We start from the raw sequence: 22,649 nt of genomic DNA on the forward strand, positions 1-22,649 counted from the left end.
CTATTGAGGTAATGAAGCTGGTGTTAATAATTAATGTGAACAAAACGATTGAAACAAAGTACAAGCAGTTTAAAGCCTCTTAGCGGTTAAAGATTCATGTGTATGAAGTTTACTTTATTTTCTGTGGAGTGGATTTTACTAAACTTTGGTGTATATAGTGCTTGTTTTTATTGTTTCTAAACAAAGCTTTGTTGCTTACATGTCGTGATTACATATGTAACAGTACCCGTTGTGAGAATATTTGGGGTTCATTACCATAAGTTAAAGAATAATTAATGGCCACAATTCTACTGAAAACAGATCTCAAATACAGGAACAAAATACAAATAGATGCTCCTCTTTTCGGTTTTTAAATTTTCTGTTAGAACGGCCTTGCCGTATTGTAACATTTTCTGTTACCAATTTGATTAAAACTGTGTAAATGAAGATCAATGTATAAGTATAAACACAAGTAATGTAAATGATAAAAGATCAAATGTCGTATTGATTATTAAACCATAACAACCATGTCATGTCATGTACCCAGAGTACTGATTGTATATATTTTCAATAAATTATTCCTTCCCTTATTCGTGGACAATTCTAAGACAGCAACGAACCTCAATCAAGTTCATCATCTGCGATCGGGAACGTAGCTGTTGTCAACGCTGTCGTTGCTTTCATCACTCTTGTAATCTTTTTAACACATAGTGCGTGCAAAGATTTGCAAGGAAGAACGTAATTTCATAACGAAGAAGAGTTATTTATTTTGAGTATGACGGCTTGCGTCGTATTGTCAGCGACGAAACGTTAGATAATAAAATAATTAGCAATATAAATGCAAAATAAACTCAGAATCCTGTTCAAATGATTGCATTCAAATTAGTGTTATATTTCATGCCAAAATTTCTCTGATAAGTGTTATGTTGTTAGATGAAGTGAATTTTTTTTTTTAATAAAATCATGATTCTGATTCAACTAAACAGATTGTGCCAGTACCGGTTTCATTAAACATTGTGAACAACAGGAAAACAAATTGCTGGCTAACAAAACGAATGTACAGCATTCGGAGGCTACGTTATTGTGATTGATAGTTGTGATAGTGTGATTCGATATCTAACCAAAGTGAAGAATACAGTTTGGTGTGCAACTAGTGCTGTAAGTGCATGTGCAAGTGTTTGAAGGAATTTCATATCGAATAACAAGCTGTTTCATAATACAAATTAAAGTTATATCATAGCCGTTACGGTACCTGAAACATTTTTAAAACTACGTTGCTGTAACAAATAAGCTGTACAACGAACGATTAGAGCAGTGTGTTGAATCGACGATCGTTTGAACATTGTGTCAAGTAAGTACTAGTAGTGAAAATATACAATTTAAGAGGATTTGTGACCAAATCCAATTTTGAATAATTTTTGCGACGAACACGCTGATGTAAACTCACATCTTCAACACTAGAAACTTACAAGAAACTATAAAATTTGTTGTTATTTTATTGGAAAATCCCTCACCCATTTATTGTACAAAAAGCCACTCCTGTACGAAAGCAACGCTTGCTTTCTTCTCATGACGGAGGTCTTAACCTGCACCAAAGTAAATAACCTGGTAGCCATCCTGGGCACAACCGCTACTTCATTAACAATCTATTTGGTGATCTAAGACTGTGTTCTCTTAGCACCAAGCTACCCATGTAAATTCGTTACACACCACTTTTATACCACCGTTCATCCGACGTGTTTTTTGTTGCTGGTGCTGCTGCTGTGAATCTGTGCTCAATTCGCGGGCAATGAGACGATTTTTCGTACCGCCGTGGATCTGCCCGCGCGGATACTAGCAGCAAGATGTTTCGCTTTTTCGGTCGGGGAGGGAGATCAACACCGACTAGCCCGCTGCCCTCGGTACAATACCGTAACAACAGCGATAGTTAGCAAGTGCACAAGAAGAACAACGATGACTAATCGCCGTCATGACGTGCATGGCGGTAAAGAATCGGTTTCAAAACAAACCGTAAATAATGTCCATTGAATACGGTAGAATAATGGTTGAAAAACGTCGGCACCAGGCCGGATCGTGGCGGTCGGTTTCCTAGTTTGCCTGGTTTTGCCGCACACAAACGATGTGTTTTGTTCGCCAGTTTTTTTGTATTTATCGGTGACGAAACGGCCAGTGTCAAATGCGCGATTCACTTGGCAGAGTGGCAGCTGAAGAGGGGTACTGTTTGCAGCCCGGGGGGCTCGATATGTCAATTTGTGGCGAATAAATCAATTGGGGCAAATTTTAGATGTTTGAGTTTGGATGGTTCCCACGAGAAGACTTTGCAAAAAATATTCGTTGCTTTTGCTCTGGATATATGTAAGTGGTTTGCTAAATAATCGTTTCCTCAGTATTTTTATTCAATCCCATAAATACGAGCTTAAATTTGATTAAGATTTCTACGATTTGTATCAGAAAGACTTCAACGGCCAGACAAGACAGAAGCGTGTCGTAAGGTGAGCACATAGCAGTGAAGTAATACATAAAAACGAGCTCCGGAGCAGATTAAAACACTATCGTAAAACTGACCAGCTACATAAATCACAATTTTGCGATTAGATGTAGCGCAGCCGCTTTCACAGCACAGCAGCAAGAAACAAATTATCGCTGGGCCAGAGTGCACGATTAATGACGAATAAATTATAAATCACAGCACTCAAAGATACACGGCCCTCCGATACACGGACAGGAATGGTTTATTTCATGCGTTAGGTCTTATCGCCTGCCTCCACGGCGTGCGCGTTAATCTTCCTACAAATTCATATATCAGATAGTCGCCCGTGATGGACAGTTTGCTATCAATCAAAACCTAAATTCTACCACCACTTCTAGTCGGAGGCTTATCGAAAGCCTTTTCTGTTGTTGCCACGATCTTCCGGCGCATCGTAACGAGGAAACAAACGATTGCAAAAAAAGTGCTACCCACTCCATCAATGTCCTTGGCTGGCTGTGCGGAGGATCGCTGATTTTTGTGTGCGACTCAAATCCAAAGCGTCCCAGAGCGGTCTTGGTTTCGCAACTGCAGGCCCGGTTTTACCGACTCGACTAGGCTGCACACGAACTGTGTGCAGTGCGCAATCCCATCTAGCCGTTCGACAACCGCGCTCGACTTCGATCGCGCAGCGTTGAATGAACGATGGGACACAGCAGCCATGAAGACAACATATCCGCACCAGAGCGATCGGACATATCGGCAACTGCCGATCTTGGCAAGCTGGCTAAACGAAGCTTGTTGCATCTGCGCGCACCGAGATCGATGTAGTTTGTTTCTCGTGTTGGCTACCCGTTTCCCCTCAATATGTGTGCCAATCTACTTCAGTATGTGTGTGTGTGTGTGTATGTGTGGTTTTGTTTGCTGCTCGAATTATCGTGATCAGATAGTTTGTGGTCAGGAAGAAATATGGAGAAGCGAACCAATCAATTTTCCACTATCATGCTTGAGAGACACACATCATACCGACCACTATCGAACACGATAATACACGATCGTGAAGTGCATAATCTGTCTCGGCTCGAGCGATAAACGCACCACTTCAACAGTGTCAAAGTGTTGCACCACGCTGCAAGCGTTGTGCAGTATGAGACAATCGAAAAGACGAATGAACTTGTGGCTTTTTCAACGTGCCCTATGAGCTGGTTGCGTACCGTAAACTCTTCTATGTAAGGCCGCTTCAAACGTATGTAATTCACCCAACAGGGTTTTACATTAAAACACTCGGCAGGTCTTCTGTAGATAATCTACAAGAAACACATGCGTTGATTGGTCTAGCTGGGCGAACATATGTTTTGATTTGTTTGAAATGTTCGTGAAGTTTGTTATCACTATTGTACGATCGTGGTAGGATTTTTGAGTTGAGGAAGCATGTGTGTACGGTTGGGAAACACTAATTATGACCTTAAAAACGTTTATCTATGTAGAACGGTCTGGAATCGGTGTGTACGAGTAGGGCGGGGATTCACCACATCGCAACGGGGCATATAATCGCTCATGCGGTAAAACAGCAGTACAATGCTCCATCATTGTACATTTTCCAACCGTACCGCATACATCTGCCATCGACAGATGGTATTCAAATGGCGATAAAGTAAAGCATAAATGAAATTCTTTACACATTTGTAAATTATCCAGATCCTCTTCTGTTTTCTTCCGTTTTGCTTCCCTACTCTTTTGATTGCCCTCTGCCACGACATTGTCGTTTTCCGGCAAAAAAGGGGGGGGGGGAGGAAAAAGCAAAGCAAACGCGGGACGACTCACCGAAACTTTGAAAAAGCTTCACTTCCCACTTCCCGTGCGCAGTGTGATCAATCAATAAACTATTCCACCGCCTAAGCTTTTTTCCCACCGTTAATAGAAGGTATGGTGTGTGTGTGAGAGAGAGTAAAGGTCCGCTAATGAATGTTTCGGTAAGCGCAACACAAGAAGGAAACGGAGGATTTGAGCGCGTCGGTAATGAATTCTAATGCGCCCGTACGATGTCGAGTCGCCGGCCGGGGCGCGAACGGAACAGGTGGGGTGAAGCTGACAGCTATAAAGGGTAAAATAGCATTTGCAAAGGATCTACGACCTGTCGTCGTCCAATGCTTACCAGCGAGTGCTCGAACGGTGGTTTGTTTAGCGAGCGGATCCCAAAAAAAAAAAAACGAGACCACGTGGAGAAGAGTAAACCATATCGATCGCTTGAATCTTGGAAATTTGTTTGAGAAAGTTGGCACGACTATTATGCAACTGCTGGTACTGCCGGTAGAATATATGGGTCTTGAAAGGTTGGCTTGGCAGAAAACAGTTTCTGCAGAGCTTTTGTGCTGAGCAAACGACCATCCAACTGTCGCACGTCATGAGAAGGTGCTTAAAAACTTGAACCAAGAAATTTGATGCAACAAAGCGTTCCATTCTATTGCGACCAAAGGAATTGTTGGTGTGCTACATCTATCGTGAGCATTATCTGATCAAGTGTTTCACTCACACAGCAAAGGAAAGGGCAGACTAGCAAATCGAACGATGGTTCTTTTCTGACCTTTTGCCCAAAATGACTCACTGGGTAGGCAAACGGTCGTAACACAATCAAACCAAATATTTCCTTCAACGTTAGTGACAATATTAACTCAAATTAAACAAAAATATACTAAAAAGCAGAAAGGAAAACCTAGCCCTCATTTGTAGTTGTCTTTGCCTCAAAAAGTTGTCTTTGCCCAAAAACTCACACATCGCGCAACGAAATGAAGCAAAAGCAATGCCCGAGCCGGAAGCTCGAAGACGTGAATGAACGAGAATGAGAATGAAATAGTAAGACAACAGAAGAAAAAAAATCTATGCTACATTGGCACCTACAGCAGAAGAAGGCATGAAAAATCAAGCTAGAAACTCGCTTCCCATCGCTAAATTTTGCCGAGTTTGGAGAACTATACTCGCCAAAGCGGGACGGCAAAAGGCAGTGTATGAATGATAGTTCGCGCGGTTGGATTGCGATCCGAGAGGAAGGCTGTAAGCCGTTTGGACCAGCTCTTAAAATAGAGCAAAAGAAAAAGGGTGGTGGGTTTGGTATTGTTTTAGATTTCGTTTTTAAAGATCTGAGCTGTCTGTTTATTTGATTGTGCAATTGGATTAAAGCTGTGCTCTAGAATTTCTGACGTCGAATTTTTGTTTCGGTTGTCGTTATTTTCACACTTCAACTGTCTCTTAAGCAATTCTTACTCTGCTTTTGCTAATGTTGCGCTTCAATCCGACCTGCGAGAGGTTTGTAAGCAATTTTTCTTACAAACCCTTACCTTCGAAGCACCTTGGGGACGCACTCCACCCATAACCATGTGCACGCCCTGTACATGTGGCCGCTGTTTTACGCAATCTTTCATCAGCTGTTCAGCGTGAGTTCATCAGTTCCTGAACCGCTTCCCCTATCTGTTACTGTCTTCCACTTTTCCTACTCAATCACTCGCTTTGGTCCATGTTTTTAGCTTTATTTTGTACTAAGCTTTTGCCCTTTTGTTTCTCACACACGCCACGCTACACGTCTTCCGATGAGTCGATGCGTCGATGATTGTGGGGACGTGAGTTTTCAGTTTCACCACGTATCAAAAAGCGACGTGTCCCGGTCACCCCGTTGCCTCCCTCGGCTAGGCACAGGAAGTTCGCCGTTGCGACACGCAGAGGCAAAACAGCACGGCCGGTAAGGTGGCCGTGGCAGCTGCTGAACTATAATTACAAATAAATTGTGCTTCTTTGTTCTTCGGCTCATCATCGATAGTCGCGACGGTTGTCGCGTACCGCCGTGGTAGCCGCACAGCCGCTACCGACCGAACCCTTCCTTGATGGTTATGATCATGTAGGTGAGGCTGTCCGATCCGATCCGTTGTGCGCCCGGGACGTATCAGTATGCGTATGCACTGCACCGGGACGATCATTCGAGCAAATTATTCCTTTCCATAGTACCGCCGATTGGCGGTTGTTGGCAGCGCAGAAGCACCAGCAATGTGGTTGGTTGATTTTGTACTTTTTGTTGTTGTTGTTGTTGTTGTTGTTGTTGTTGCTGCTGTTTCATACAACTTTTTTCCCCTCTGCATGAGATTCGTGTTGATGCTCCCGTGCTCATCTTACATAAACGATCAACTTGCGCCAGCAAACTCCGCTCCGTGCATCTCCGCTATTAAGTACAGGCGTTTTTAATATATTTAAATTCATCCGTTGACTTATTTATAGACCGTGTGTGTATGTACGGAGACAGCATCTGCCCTCGCCTCCATTGCCACTTCGTGCCCTCGTCTATATTTCATCGATTTTGATGCTTACTTACCCACCTTTTAAATAGGCACTCAACCGGTGACGGCCGATCGTCACGATACATTGTTGCGCAATGGTTGGTGACGATGGACATGCCAGGACAGGGAACGACCAACATTACAGGCTACTGAGCTTTTTATGCAGGCATATTATTGTACTGAACGTAACATCACTTGAAACGGGTGGCTGAAAAACATTTTATTCCCACCGGCGAGCAAAAAATCCTTCAGAGTGTTTTGGGTGGTTTAATATCATTGTTGCCGGGAGTTCATCATTATCTAAAAGCATTTTATAACGTCACTGTGTGATAAAACTGTTGTCAATCACATATTATTTATTTATATTTTAGTATTATGATTTACCGTCGTATTGTCACCACCGCCTGTGACGATTATGTTACAAGCCATTCGATTGCATCTTATTGCAAGACTTTGTATTTAGTTCCAAGTAATTTTCTGAGTTCCCGAAAAGTTCTAGCAATGGTCGGGTGATATCTGGACCCTGTTAAACTGAACAAGGAAATTTGTAGATAAAAATTTCTAGATCTGGTCTAGATAAAGTGACGCAGATAGTTATCTTCTTGGCTTAACGACCTGTCAGATGGACGCCGCTCATGGAATGACTTACTAGGCTCGCCGATACCACTTAATTAAATAGTCAGTCCTCACTACAGGGGAACGGTCCGGATGAGATTTGAACCCCGGATCTGCCGTTTGAAGACCGGTGCCCCTGTCGCCTCTGCCACCGAAGCGCCCCATGGATAGTCTTATCAGCACTGAAATATTTCAATGTCGCCATTTCTGAAGCAGTACTGCTTTGAAATGATCTTTTTCAACTGTATACGAATATTCTTGAACAGAATTGAAAATTTCCTAGCAAGACTAGCGAGAATGGATCTCGAAAACCCTGGCACGCTGCTGGACTGGAAAGAAATCTTATCTAAACTTTGTCCTCGCACATACTAGCCTGACTGTTCATCTAAGGACAAATCAGTTCAAGGAAGCCAAAAATGGCACAGCAATGACTCCCAAGTCTGTAAACCTCATAAAAAAGGAGGACAAGAAGAATATTTATAAACTAAATCCATTGTGCAAAAACCGAAATTAACTTGTTTCTTGTAAAAATTACTTTACGTAAGTGCAATTGAATGTTTTTTTTTTCCCTGCAAACAGAGCAGCATTGAATCCATGAAAAAAGCAAATCCTTTTGCGTTTCTTTCTGCAAACAAATTATTGTAACATTTGTTTGCCTTTGCAATTTTAACAAGAGTTGATTGCTCTGTTGGTTCATTAACTGCGCTTACAGGGCCGCCGGGATGCTTCGAATTGTTTACAAATGCGATCAAAAACAACAACAAAAAACACAAGCGACAACAGTATACTGTTTGCACTCAACACTTCATCCGCCACCGGCCAACGGCGAAATGGTGAATTTATTTGATTGCTTTTATGTTACCCGTTGTCACATTATTCATACGATGATTAGAGTGTCGCCAAATGTTTGATTTAGCATCAACGGCACACAATAAAATAAGCTTCCCGGTGAACCCGCTCCCCAAAGTGGTGAAGGGAACGTTGGGCATGATGATGTCTTTAGCTTGCTTTGCTTGTGTTATGTCCCGAAACTAAAACACAAAACCACTCGCAACCCCGCCGAAACGCTGAGCAATGCAACATTTCCACATATGGGAGTGAGAGAAATGGAGTGCAGCAAGGAAGAAGGAAGGATGCTGGGGAGCGGAACTGAGCAGAAGCAAGGCATGGGAGGGGGGAGGGGGGAGAACCTCTGCGGCCTCAATACGGAATCACGCCCGGGACACTCACATAATCACATCGCCGCGGCAGCTAAAACAGAAGAAAAATTCAACGTCCAAGAAACAAAACCGAGAAAAAAAAACGATAAAACAGACAAGAACTACGGTTAACAGAACCAACGCAACGAAAAGGAGAATGTCCGGTCAAAAATGACGAAATTGACCAAAAACGTAATCGCGAAACATAAGAGAAAGAAAAAAAAAATATACACACACGCAGCCGGTGGAAGTCGCGCGCTCGCGAATTAAAACAAAAAAAAAAGGAACGCGACATTCAACGGACAACGACGACAGCGACCAGTCAAAGCGAAACCTTTTTGATCGAAGGCAATCTTGGCAGGGACGGTGCGACCAGTACCAGAAACAAGTCAAAGAGCATCAAAAAGTGCTCCAGTGGGAACTGCTCCATAAGGTGGCGCAGTGATGGTGGACATCCGAGGGGTTGCGAGGAACGTAGGCGGGGGAAGAGATGAAGAAAAGTCGAAAATAAATGGTCATCCGAAAATCGCTCACTCAACTCACTGCTCCAGCAAATAACCACCGTTTCTGGCCGGTGTCCCGGTGGTGGTGTCGCTGCCTAAGTTCGTACTTCGTTTTGCGCGAGGGGCAGCTGATGCGACCGGCGGATGCGCGGGGGAGTTCTGCGAGTGCTTGAAGATCAAGACCTTGAGCTCCGGTCCTCCCGAGCTCCCGGCCAACCCACACGATTTGCTGCTGCTTGTTACCAGCGGGTACCTGTGTCGCGCTGGGAATGTCGCGCACTTATGCTACCGATGGTGGCCGTGTCCCGCGTGGCGATGGATGTATGTTTCCGAATCGGAAGAGTGACACGGAAAATGGGAAAGAGGTGGAACTATCTTGCAGAAGGAAAACAAACAATCCCACGAGAAGCACGAACCGAAACACTCGCATCACCGAAAACGATGAAAAATATGCACTGCAACCGGATCGTCCACCCGGGCGAAGAGGGCTTTACTTTGTCGCAAATCAAAAACGAGCGTTTACAGGTTCCTTGAACTTGTGCCAGATTTCGACCTCGTTTTCCTTTTTTTTTTTTTTTTTTTGCTTTGGGAAGTTTTCGTTCGCAGTTTGGTTTGCTATTGCTGCCGTATGCAGCCTCATTCACTTCACTTTACCGCACCGTAACTGCATGCATGTGTGCACACACAACTGGCACCGGTGATATGTTAAGGGCCAGCGCTTCACTTCTCATGTCGCCGCATTTCATCTTCTCGCACATTCCGCACATCCCCGCCACCCCCATCCCTTCCAAGATTACGCTGTACCGTTGTGACTTCCCCGTTTTACGGGCTGGCTGCATCTTTGGCCAAAACTTCTGCGAAACTTTATCTCCCTCGCCGGCCCGGCACATCTATCGGCCGAAACACTGGGCTTGAGAAACAATGCACAAAAAAGTAGCTCGCAGTGGCGAGCGGAAAACGACCAACGAGCGGGCCAACGAATGGTGCGCAACCGGACAAGACAAAGGGGGAATAGAGGCAGACACAGGCAAACCGTTGCGAGCGATCGAACAAAAGCCCTTTGCTGGCGCAGACACGGTGCGGACGATAACCGCGGTATTATACATATTTTTATATATTATTAAAAAGGTCCGCTGCGGATGTACTCTATATAAATTATTGTTATCAAGAAAAAAGCAAAAAAACACACAAACACATATACACTTGCCTCGTACGGCACGGCGGGACTGATGGGCATATACTCGCGGGACAACGGGACACTGCACCGATCAACCTGGTGGTCATAACGTGAAGGGACGAATCAAAAATGATATTAAGAAGAGCAAAAAACGGCCCCCTGACATGCATGCATATATTCGCCGGTACGCACACGTACACCGGTATGTGCATCATGCAATCATCTTGCAACCGAGCTGGAACAACTAACCAAAACGCCCTTTACTACCCTCCCCTTGTGTACCCGCGTGTTGCCGGATCCAAAGTGTTGGGAGAGGGGGGGGGGGGGGGGGAGGATGGCTCTATGTCTCTCGCACGGACACAGCGGGAGAAAAATCTGTCCTCCGGGCAGCGACCATCGCCTTAAATCGTGCCTTGTCGCGTCAAGTTTTCGGAAAAGTAGCTGCCACCATTTGCGCTGACGGTTGTCGCCAAACATGCGCATTGTCACAATCGTCCCTTGCCCCACCACTCACCTCCCTCCCTCCCCACTTGATTGTACCAGGTCGTCGGCATCACAATTTGGTAACCGTTTTTCGTCGATCATGCACCATCACGCTCCATAATGTGCCGACGAGGCCTGCCCGTGATTGGCCCCTGGGTTGCGTCGTTATCGGTTTTTTTTTTTTTTTTGGAAGGGGCCACGAAGGTGCATATGTCCTCATGTTTGCCGGAAGTGGTGGTATGAGTGGCACGTTGGCTCGTTTCGGGACAAAAGCGACAAGCGAAAACGCATCAAAAGAGGCACACGCACCGATCAGAAAGCGTGTGTGAAGAAGACGAACGACAACGGAGAGGGGGGAGAGAGGGAGGGAGGGAGGAAGGGTGGTAATATCACATCGATCTTTCGTCGATCGATCGATCGGGATGAAAGCATGTCCAAAAAATCGCGAGAGCTACTTGTTTGGATATGATAAACGCAGTGTATCGAACACATTTCGCGATGCGATGCCCTTCGGAGGCAGCGAGTGCGAGCTTCAATGCGAATGACAATGCGTCCTGCAGATCGACCTCTTCTAAGCGGCGTACAAAAATGGAGAACGTAAATGCGTAAGCTTCGGGTGGCTTTTAGCTTACGTCCTGCCGAATATATTGTGATGTATTCAAAACAATAACGATTGTAATAAACAAGAGTTAAACAAGAGGGCGCAGGTAATTGATTTAAAGCCCATTGATAATCGGGGGCACACCGGGTACTTCGACACATGGGATGCCGGACAATGGCGGGCAGCAGATTGGCCCGAGTGCGACATAAACAATGTAAATTGGATCGGAATCCAATAAAATCGCTCGTGGTCGCATCACATTACGGCTGATAATCTGCGCGCGCGAAGCGGCGAACGGCGAATGTAAATGTCGAAGAAGAATTTTCTTGCCCTTGCCTTTCTATTGGGAAAAAATCTAAGACTGCCAAAACTCACTTAATTTTCGAGAAATTTCAGAAAGCGTTAGCGTACCAAAATTTCCGCTCTACATTATTAAAACAATTGGAAAAATTATGCTACTCGCACAAAATAGTACAAAAAAATAACCTCAATACCCCACACTGTGCGCTGAACTGTTCATTTTCCTTCCCGGAAACAAAGTTTGCCAAGCACTGTTGCAGACATCTTTTGCACTGATGAAGAATGGTTCGTCAAGATTCACGATCGTAATCACAGTATCCGCTCTCGCAACCGTACCGTGCGTGCAATTAAGTTACCCTCTTGGGTAGAGTGCACCGACAACTATCGTGCAGGCAGTTCACTACAAAACCATTAGGCCTATTTGGAGCACCCAGCTTTCAGATTTATTGACTACCACTACTACCGGATGAGGCTGGATTGTTCAAACGAGATGAAACTACCTGCTATTAATCTGCTTTTCAATTATAAACACATTACATTAATGTGTTTTCTATCGAACGGAAGGAAACAGGTAGCGTATGCACAAGCAGCACTCGGCCGTTTGGTTTGTTTAGATAATATTTCCACCACCCCCTTGGTTCATGCGCCAGCTGGGGTTGAGTCTAGCTATCAACCCGCGTGTTCGTGATTGTTTTTTCCGTTTTTTTCTGGTTCAACCTACGTCGATTGTGAAGTCCCTGATTCGACGACACGGTATGTAAGAAATGAAGCAACAGGCTCGATGCCGCCTTAATATGCAAATGTTTGGCTTTCCCTGACAAGTGCTCGCTTTCAAAGTTTGCTTTCTTTTTGATGCAATTATATATTAGTGCGATGGAAAAACTGATCCAAATAGGGAAAATTTATAGCTGAGCGAATGAGTTTGGAAGAAAGCATATTTTGATAGAGATATTTTGTTACACATTAATAATTTCTGCAATTTTTAAATAGGAAATTCAGTTCATCACAATGCTTAGCGTGGAAGATGTGATCGGTTTTATCACAAGACTCAGGGAACAAACATTAAAAATTATTTTTTTAACATTAAAAATGATTTTTTTAAGCTAAGATCTCGCAGTCTGGATTTGATCAAGAAAATTCCTGTTTCAAATTGTGTTTTGTATTATCATTAAAAATGATCTTAAATTCTTATTTGCTCCACACTAAACATCAGCTCTGCACAACTAAACACAATTCGTACACCTAGTAACTTAAGACGCTTCACAGGCTAATTTCCCGTGAGCTAATTCCACCAGCAGAAACTCTTACCGTATCATCACCTCAACGAACATGTCGCCATCGTTCTCTTCATCGCATCAAGCATTTCAGCGAAAGATCTGCAAACAACTTTAAAAAACACATACACACGGCACAAGAGTCCTTGCAGTTCGCATGATAGTTCCCGCATGCGAAGCGAAAGTATAGATGGAGTCGTAAGAAGATAATCTCAACAATGACACACTCTACATTCCATTCGCTGTCGCATACGGTCCACGCTATCCGGCTATCCAAGCGTCCGGGTCGAGGGAAAACCGGGGAATCAACAAGAAAAAAAGGTGTGCAAAGTCCCTGCATTTGGTACTGTAGGAACGCACCGGTTTGTCTGCTGCACGGCGCAACGGATGAAGTGCAGAAAACCGCAATAACTTCTTCACCAGACGCGAAGGACGAAGGACAGATGCCCTAGGAGAGAAGAGAGAGCGGCGATGGGAGAACGTAATTTGTTCATTCGGTGCTGGTGAGACATGAGACAGTGTGCCAGGCTTTTCCTGCTGCCTGTTCGCTACCAACCGCTGGATGCGTCCGGGACTAGATCGTACTCTAAGTCGCCAAGCGTGAGCCGCTCATTCTACCTACCGCGGCCGGTACATGGCACACGGTGAAACCCATAGCTGGTGCAATTTCAGCCGTATTTCGGTCCATGTATCAGACGATGCTCACCTGTACAGGTGAAACCACTGTCCGCTACGTGTTCTATAATTTTCCATTTAAAATCATATTTATCAACTTCGACCGGACGGCGGTCGGCGAGCCCGGTGACGACGGGATAGACTAGGTGGAATCTATAGCAACAATTCGTCACAGTTCCATTTGTATCAAATATGGCACAAACATAGCTGCTAAAATATGTGGCCGTTCTTTGCGTTCCCTGGCACTCGGCAACACTGTGCATTCTGGGACGCAGACGACAGGCTGCAGGACCGGTGTCTCTTTTTTTCAGGTGTGATTATTTGCACCAGATGCTGGACTAGTTCGTTGGGCTTCGCACTACCCATCGTCGCATTACGCGCAGTGACATTTGTGCTGTCTGGCAAGGTACTGGTTTCCGATTGACTCACGTCATACCGTGCGACTCGAACACAGCGCCCCCCCCCCCCCCCCTTGCCAGCTCACCTAGCTGCCAACAGTAATTGATGAAGTGAGACCAAGGAATAGAAAGATTGATTTCGTTTTAATTCACATACGGCGAGTGGTTGTGACGTTCTTACCTCCCGGTTTTAACTCACTCCTGTCCGCAAAGAATGCCATTCGCAGGGGGAGGATACGATAACACCTCTGCCATAAATTGTGACCATATTCGCGTTCGCCAGGGAACCGCGAGTGCTGCCCGTGATTGGCACGATGCAATGCAACAAAAGTAAGCAACGAATGAAATAAAATACAAAACCGGAACCAGGCTGCAGGCTTCCCCCGCTGGTCCGTCTGCAGGGTTCGGAGCGAGACTGTCCGTGGTTTGTCGTCAGTGGCGTCAAACCGCTGAGGTGTTTTACAGCGCACAGTGCGAATATCATCAGTTGCCATGTCTAATTCATGCAATCTGTTTGTGCCCATTTGAACGCGCTCGCCACCAGGCCCGGTTGCCCCCGGTGCGGTGGACAAAACGTTACAGGTTCGATGTACCCGGTTTCCTAGGGAGAATCACGGCCACCTTGCCACTACATCTCGACGGGAAGATGATTACTCGCAAATTCTTTTTCACACGCAATCCCTTCCTGCTCGCACAACCCGGTTGCCTTCCACCTTTTTTTTATTTTTTATTTTTTGCCCAGATGGCTTCACAGGCCTAGTTGCACGCGAATCCGGACGATTTGCTCTTGCAGCGAATGCTGCCGTTAGAAATCGCTCTTATGGTCGGATGGGATGGAATGTCGGTCGACCCTGCTCCTACCATCATCGGACCTAATGAAGTCTTAATGAGGCGATCCTGATCATATTTTTAATGAGCAAAAAAAGCATACGAAAACCACTGCACGGCCGAACCGAACCGACCGCTCGTCACAGCCCACTAATGGCAGTGTGTCATGGTTGCTGTTACGACTCCAGTTGCGTATCACGGCCCGACAGGAGCCTCCGCTACGGAAGCAACACTGCGAACAGCACGGCAAGAGCAACAGCAGCAGCAGCAGCAGCAGCAGCAGCAGCAGCAGCAGCAGCAACCGCATCAACTTCAATATTAAGTGCGGGAGCCGCACATCAACGCCTTACGAGTGCTAGAAAACGGAAATCCATAAATAAGGATTAAAACAAACGTGTTCGTCCGTAAGGCTTTTGACGCGTTCGGCGGCGTAAGAACGTAAGACCTAGACCACGGTCGCACGATGCAGTGCTACAGTAGTAAGTCACGATTTTACTCTGGCGACATCGGTGAAAATCGTTCGACATGATAACCCACCTTTTCGCTCAAGTATTTACTTCTACGGCGAAAGGATAACGGACATTTGCTGGCGCATATGCGTGTATCATTCTTGGGTAGGGTAGGGATAACGCATACTTGGTATAAGTGCATGCCAAATTTTAAGCTCTAGCTCATACTTTCTTTTATCAAATGGAATATGCAGCAAAACTTCGCTTTCAGAATTCTGAACGATTTCAATTTTGAAACAGACGGAAGAGGATTAGCTCACAATTAGTGCCGCTCTTAGTGTTTGCTTTCAGCTATTTTGTAGTTTTATCTGAGAATTTATTTTAATGTTTTTGAGTCTTATTAAAAAACTATGTAGATACGTAGCTTCCTAATTCTTCTTCCTGGCTCAACGAACTCTAAGGTCACGGCCAGTCAACGAATAGGCTACTACACTTGCCGATTCCACGTAGTTGGATAGTCAGTTGTCCGCCGTCAGGGCTGCCCAAAATTCGAAGGTTTAAAGACGCAAATCAATCGTACTTTCAAATCAATCATATCTACTTTATACCTTACAAATCTACACTTTCCTAAACACTTCTTTATAATTTGTTTTGTTGCTTTTCGTTTCAGATAAAAATGCCAGTCCCTAAACCGTGTTCGACACATTCAGTGTGAAACATGAAAATTTCCCTGAACAAGTGAATACCCGTGCTTAGTTATGTGTGACCCTGACAACTATCCCGTGACTCGGTGATGTACGTTTAACCACCAGTGCCGCGCGTATATTTATAGTTAGAGCAGTAGAGTCGCTTACAGAACATCGTCCCCCTTCTTGACGCACAGTTGTGAAGCATGTTCAGCGTAATAGTATGCCTAGTCTAGCACAGTACCTGCAGCACAGTACGTTGTTGATAGGCTGCAATCTGACGTCCTTCCCGCATCGTGATGCACAAAGTCAGCACACTATCGACCGGTACAAGCATGAACCAGCATCAAAGTGACCTAGTGACATCAGTGACCGTAGCGAAAGGAACCGCCACAGCGATCGGGACCAAACCTCACGTTGGCAGCGCGAATCCGAACGGTTCGTCCACGCTCAACAACAACAATCTGAACAGCAAAAATAAAAACCCTTCCTCCCAAGCGAACGCCACCGATAGTGTAATTCATATGACCAACGTCAGCGTGCCACCGAAGCTGCTAGTCCCGAACGGGAAAAGTCAGGCTCCGGCAGTACCATCGGCACCGGATGCACGGGCGAAACAGGTGTTGAAAGAGGCTGTTGATGCGGTTGTAAATAGTTTTGCGAAACACACGCAAGGATATGGAAGAGGTAAGCGAACATATTAGTTGTAAGACATTTTACAGATGGATTGATCTACTTTTTTAAAAATATTGTTGCCCAAATCTACAAGTTCTTGATGATATTCGAAAAACAAAATTTTTGGAAAGGAACAAAACAGTCTCTCGAACGTATGAAAACATTGTATGAAACCATCTATACAGGCAAGGAATCGGGTTAATTACGGTCAGTGACTCTTCCGTCAGATCACCGCTATCTGACATCATCCTGACACAATGCAAACATCAATGTAATGCATTTGACGTCGATGGACCTGCAGTGATGTCCGTTGATCATTACTCATTATGACAGCGATATTTGGGGCATTGCATTCGGCAATCGATTGTTGCTAAATTTCTGGAGATTCATCCTTTATCTACCCTCTGGAAAATCGAAACAAAGCAGGGGAAAAGGGAACTAAAACTACCTCGCCGGAGCCCATCAGCCCAACCGTCTCGCAAATGGCACTCGCATTTGTCGAGAAAGAATGGCCAGAAATCCATTATCCCGGCTGCGGATGATTACTTTTCATAATTTTTTGGAAACTCATCGTTAGCTACCGCGAACGCCACACCAGGCACGCTGGAAATTGAATGTGCCTTCATTGGCAAAGGTGCACAGCACTTGCGATCAGTGCTGCAGTTTTCACGAAACTTCATCGCACTCGAAAATGCAATATTTCAGCATGCTATTCATTCACGGCCACCACAATGGAGGATGTACCGTTCGTTACCAAAACTCTGCGCATCAGATCTCAGGCAGTATGTGGCAAGGTGCAGAACAGAGAAGGAAAAAAAAGGCACAAAAAAGCACATTTTTAAATAAATCTTTTCAAATAGCACAATACATCATTGCCGGTCCGCTCCCGAATGCTGTGTAATTTGTGACTAAGACGACAAGCTGCAAAACCCATCAGCAGTTGAACGAATGGTAATTCACTTCCAGATAACAGTTAAAAAAAACAGGGACGCCCTTCCCATGCACATTGGCATGGGTATGACGAAAAGCATCAGTAATCGCGATCGCAAAATGACGAAGTGCTCACCAAGGAACAGGAGGAAAAAAACAGATACTTTTACCCCCTACCCTGTTCAACAAGGCTGCAAGGTGCACTTTGACAATAAGAACCGTGTCACTCCTTCAGTGCGAACCCGAAAGAAAGAACTAGCCGGTGCTAAATTATTACACCACCCCATAAGCACAATGTCCCACCAAGTCGATTCTTACTCGTCCTTAATCGACGTGAGCCACCGCCCCGGGGTGAATGGCACAACGGTGCGGCTCACATTGTCGCGGAGTGAAAATTACTTTTTCGTCAGGAAATAATCGAAATAGCGTCAGCGCTCTGCGCAAGGACCCTGTTGCATTGGCCATTTTTGGGGTGATGGTAGTTTCTTTTTGGGGTAGTTCCCGCATCCCGCAGCCTGCATTGGCCTACCGTACGAACGCCGAACGGGCGTTGTGCTTTTCGTGGCCAGTACAGCGATGTTAATCGGCAACGAAGCCGAAATGCAAACGGAATCGGTACAAAGAAATCTGCGAGTCATTATTTTGGAAAGCTTAGTCATCAATCATTATTTCGAACAATTTCAAACTTTAAAAAACCTTTTTGACGCCGGTACGCCCGGCTCTGTGCCGCACGCTCCCGACCAACAACACAGTCCTTCCTATCTATTTATCTCTCACACATAAACCGCGTAGAATTGTTTCCGAATGCAGTTTGCGGTGCATCGTTCGATGATCGCACCATATGTTGTAGCACGGCATTAGCGTCGTGATCGTAACGCTCCATGCAGCGGGGTCGTTGATCGCTGTGCCACCAAATTGGTGTAAACTCTAGCAAGGATTTTGCAGCAGGACCCGGGCAAGGGACGCGAATAAGCGCTCCGATTACTACGTCCTCCCAGTAATTAATTTAGATTGCCGGGATAAAATAAAGCATCTTGGGGCCGAACGATCGTGTCCCGCCGGGACGGTACACCTTCCTTCCGAGGTAATGGAATGTCAAGAGTTAATTTTTTATTCGGGAATCATTCACCCCGTACGCTTCACATTTCTCATCACTCGGAAGCACAGCATTTCGCAGTTGCGCCATGCATTGACATTTGCGCTAAAAGGATGTCTAACGATCAGTTTGTTTTTGGACTCATCGGTGCTGGAGTAGCATCGATGTGGTGCGTACATGCATTTATGCAGAATCGGTAAATGAGCTTTCAAGATCTAATGAGGTTTGCCATGTATTGGGTGCATTCGGTTTTCTCACAATTTTCCCCCCGAAACTGTGCTTAGGGTGGACAGCATAACAAATGTAATGCCATTTGTATATGCTCTCAAAACACTGACAAATGCTTGATGCTTATCAAATGGGGAGCAGTGTGCTTAATTACAGTTCGGTTTACATTTGTCTTTAACGCTACGTTCGCGTAATTGAAAACGTTTAGCGAGTTTAAGTTAAATGATTTTTTTTTTGTAACTTCCATTTAAAATTCATTTACGCAACCAACGTAGCCATTCTCTTCGAATCAAAAAAGAAATGCGTTTGTTAGTGAACTACAAATATACCATCATTTTAGGTTGTTTTATACGAATTTGGCGCCAGTCGAAATGCATCACAGTGATTTCACGGTCATTTATGTTTAATAAATTTTGATTCCCGTGTGCAGGGCCTTCGACAAACAGCTGCTGACAATGGCGGGTGCAACAATAATTATTCGCTTGTTTGCAGCGGACGGAAAAGAAGAGGCCATTTGATAAACTGTCATCCTAATAATCCGAGGTCCCTTCACCCTCATAATCAAATGTGTTGACCGCGGGGAGGGGGAGGGGGGAGGGGGTAGAATGATTATCGTTTACAGGAGGTTCCCCAGACAGCGAGGCGCTCAGATCGATGAATCTTTTCTTTCCGGTGAGGCTCTCCCTGGTCAGAGAGGCCTCTGGCGGCCGCCACCTCCGCCCTTAGGTTAATCCTTCGCTGATTTTCAGTTCAATCAATCAGAACTTGCAACCATTTGATACGCCGTCTTGACTAGTGAACGATAAGTTAAGAATTCAGCCTTTATTCACAAACACATCTGCTTCTTGGGTTAACGCAGAGGAGGATTAAACCCTGCGAGTATGTTGTTGGAACCCTTTTGTGGTGGGTCCTGCAATTCAACGTTCTGTGAACGGAGAGCAAAGGTGAATTGAAGGTCTTTGCCGGAATGGATATCGGGGCCCATCACAATCAGAATCAAAAGTGTTGAGCGGGGCGAGTGCAATTGTCCCTGTATTTTATCGCGTTAGGCAACAATCGGAGCCCCTACCATCCGCCAGTCCCACCGGATCGCCACACTAATCTACACTCAAACAAAATTCTATAAATTGATAAACGCTTTAACGCGTCGTGCCGTTTCTTTTGAGTAACCTCAGTCCATCCCCTAAGGAACATTTTCGCCTAGCTTTAGAAATGAGAAGCTTTCTAAAGTTAAGTTAATGATACAGCTGAGTTAATCGATCGCTCAGTCATCCAGCGAAACTACATGAAAATTTTTCTATTGGTAATTTTTCGATGATATTTTTCATTTAGGATGTTTTTTCCTTGTTTGAACAGTGAGCTTAACTAAAATAAAATTAGCTTTCACGTATTCGCATTTGTTAAGCAATTCAACGTAGAAATAAACGGAAAGCGAATTTCAACACTTAATTGAAAGTATGAAAAAATCAAACGAAATTTATCATTTTATTAACCTATATTCTCGAACAACCCGGAACCTTGATCTACCCACAAACAAACACACACACACACATGCTCAAAACGTAGCATTTTACTGTTTGAATTCGTTTCACATATTATTTCTGCCTTTGGACCGGTGTTACTCACTGCTGCCACAATCTGCTCACTTTCCCATCCAAACAATTGCTTTGAGAGGTTTATATCTTACCTCTTGAACTGCTTCATAACTTAACGCCAGGCCCAAAAACCGTACCGGATCACAAAGCGGTTACAATATTTTTGCATCCGGCATCGCGTACGCAGTGTGCGCGATGGTCACATCTTTCACAATCCCTTTTTTTTTCTCTCCATCCATTTTACCCACCATCCGCGAAGGGCGACGAATGATACGCAACAAACGGACGGTGCAAATTGTGGCAAAAGGTCTGTGAAGATTTCGGTCAGATTTTAATAAACAAATTTCGGTTCGCGAATCGGTGGGCACGCAGCATGCGAACGGTTCCCTCGGCTAAATCTCACCCGGTCAAGGATGTGCTGCCGGGACGGACGGGACAGGAACGTTGCTGAGACGTTGCTGATAAACCCGCTCGCTAGTCCGACCGTATCGAAACGGTTGGACCGTGCCATGCGCTTGCACCCGCAGGTAAAATAGTGAGTTATCTTCTCGATTTACCGTTACTCTGTTCAATCAAGATTTCGGTAAGGGAGCTCCACTTCCTGCGGGGAAACCCTGGGTCGAGTAGCTACGACAACGACGCAATCGACGAAAATATGCGTGCGCTTATGCTACAACAACGACACTGTGGTAGCGGCCACATCTGGATTGGTTGTGCCCCCATCCTTCCAACGTTTGTTCTGCATCATCAGGGTTTGCACCTGGATCCGGTAGAACGATCGCACTGTTGTCACCGTCATCGCGAACGTGTCGCTCGACAAGGAAAAATAAACCGGCACGAAGAATCGGGGAATGAAAAAAAAAACGATGCCACAACAACAAAATCTGTACAGCTCCAGATATGGACAATCGTGTCCTTTTGCATGTACGGCTCGCGCATACTACATCAAATATTTTAATCGGTTGTCCCATTATTGATTGTTTATGATATTCGTCATATTTTACTGGTGGCGGCCGTGTGCACCGGGCGCGCTAGGGGTAAAGACCTTGCCGCAGCGTTACAATCGCTACACCACGGATGGGAAGATCCGCAACGGGAAGATCCGCAACGGGACGGGACACGATAAGGTGATGCATTAACATTTTCGTTCCACTGAATAAACCATACAGCGTACCGGTGCCGTGGAGCCCGGCATCATGGGATGCCGAGGATGGGAAGTAAACGCAATGTTAATAGGCATCATCTACAGGACATGTGGTGATAATTTTGGATTGACAAACTTTTACATCCCTGCTGCCATACGGAGACCTTGTAGTGACCATGTTTTCTTTGCAGTTATCGGTAACCTAAATGATCATTTCTTTCTTGATCCACCCAGAGCTTCTGCCAGTAGTAGGACCTGATGCTTTTTTTTATGAAGATTTGTAGCTATATCAGCTTCAAACGTGAAACTATCTTCAACTAAATTTTCTCATTTTATCACACATAAAGTCCGGTTTGGTAATGACTTAAATTGGTAATGTTATAATAAAAAGAACAAAGTTAGAGTTCCAGCAAAACTTCACACCAGTTCTTCTAGATCCAATAACAGTCATTATCCCTGCAAATAATGTTCGCAAAAAACACATATTTACACCTATAAAAATATGCGAAAGCAAAAGTAAAATGCTTCCGGCTTTCGTTACAGTCATATAAACGCAAAAACCAAAAATTACTGATAATATGTATAAAAATTCAACGAGCAATTACGCGCGATATCTTACAGCAACCAGCTGATAGTAATGATGATGAAATTATGCATATTATAAAACAACGGACACTTGCTTCTTGCATACCATGAAAGGCAGACGAGGCGACATGATGCTGCTGCTTGAAGCCGATAACATTGGACAAAATATCATATCGAGAGCAAGCTAGAAGCTAGTATAAAAAGAAGCACACCTTTCGTGTGTCACCTTCTTTTCGGTATAATTTGTTTTCCCCCTGCCGACTGCTCAGAACGGTTGATCAACTTTCTCAGGAAGAAAGCTCTCGTAAAGCTAATGCTGAACCAAGGCACGGTCGCACGCGATGTCCGTGATTGCGTGCGGTGGAGCCATTGGTCGAAGTGTAAGTGCACTTACAAATTTAATTAATATTGTACCTATTGATATACCGACCAATAGCACA

At 44.7% G+C, this 22,649-nt stretch overlaps 1 protein-coding gene across 2 annotated transcripts in view; it reads left to right on the plus strand.

The window, feature by feature from the left end:
* The first annotated feature begins 16,145 nt into the window (after positions 1-16,145).
* Positions 16,146-22,649, plus strand: part of LOC126564882 (protein limb expression 1 homolog) — a 508,128-nt gene continuing 501,624 nt past the window's right edge. For both annotated transcript variants that reach the window (XM_050222005.1, XM_050222004.1), the window contains exon 1: positions 16,146-16,643. In XM_050222005.1, the coding sequence (XP_050077962.1) occupies positions 16,256-16,643 (388 nt within the window). In that variant the 5' untranslated portion in view covers positions 16,146-16,255. The remainder of the gene's footprint in view (positions 16,644-22,649) is intronic.

This window comes from Anopheles maculipalpis, chromosome 3RL, assembly GCF_943734695.1.
Source record: "Anopheles maculipalpis chromosome 3RL, idAnoMacuDA_375_x, whole genome shotgun sequence".
Lineage (NCBI taxonomy): Eukaryota > Metazoa > Arthropoda > Insecta > Diptera > Culicidae > Anopheles > Anopheles maculipalpis.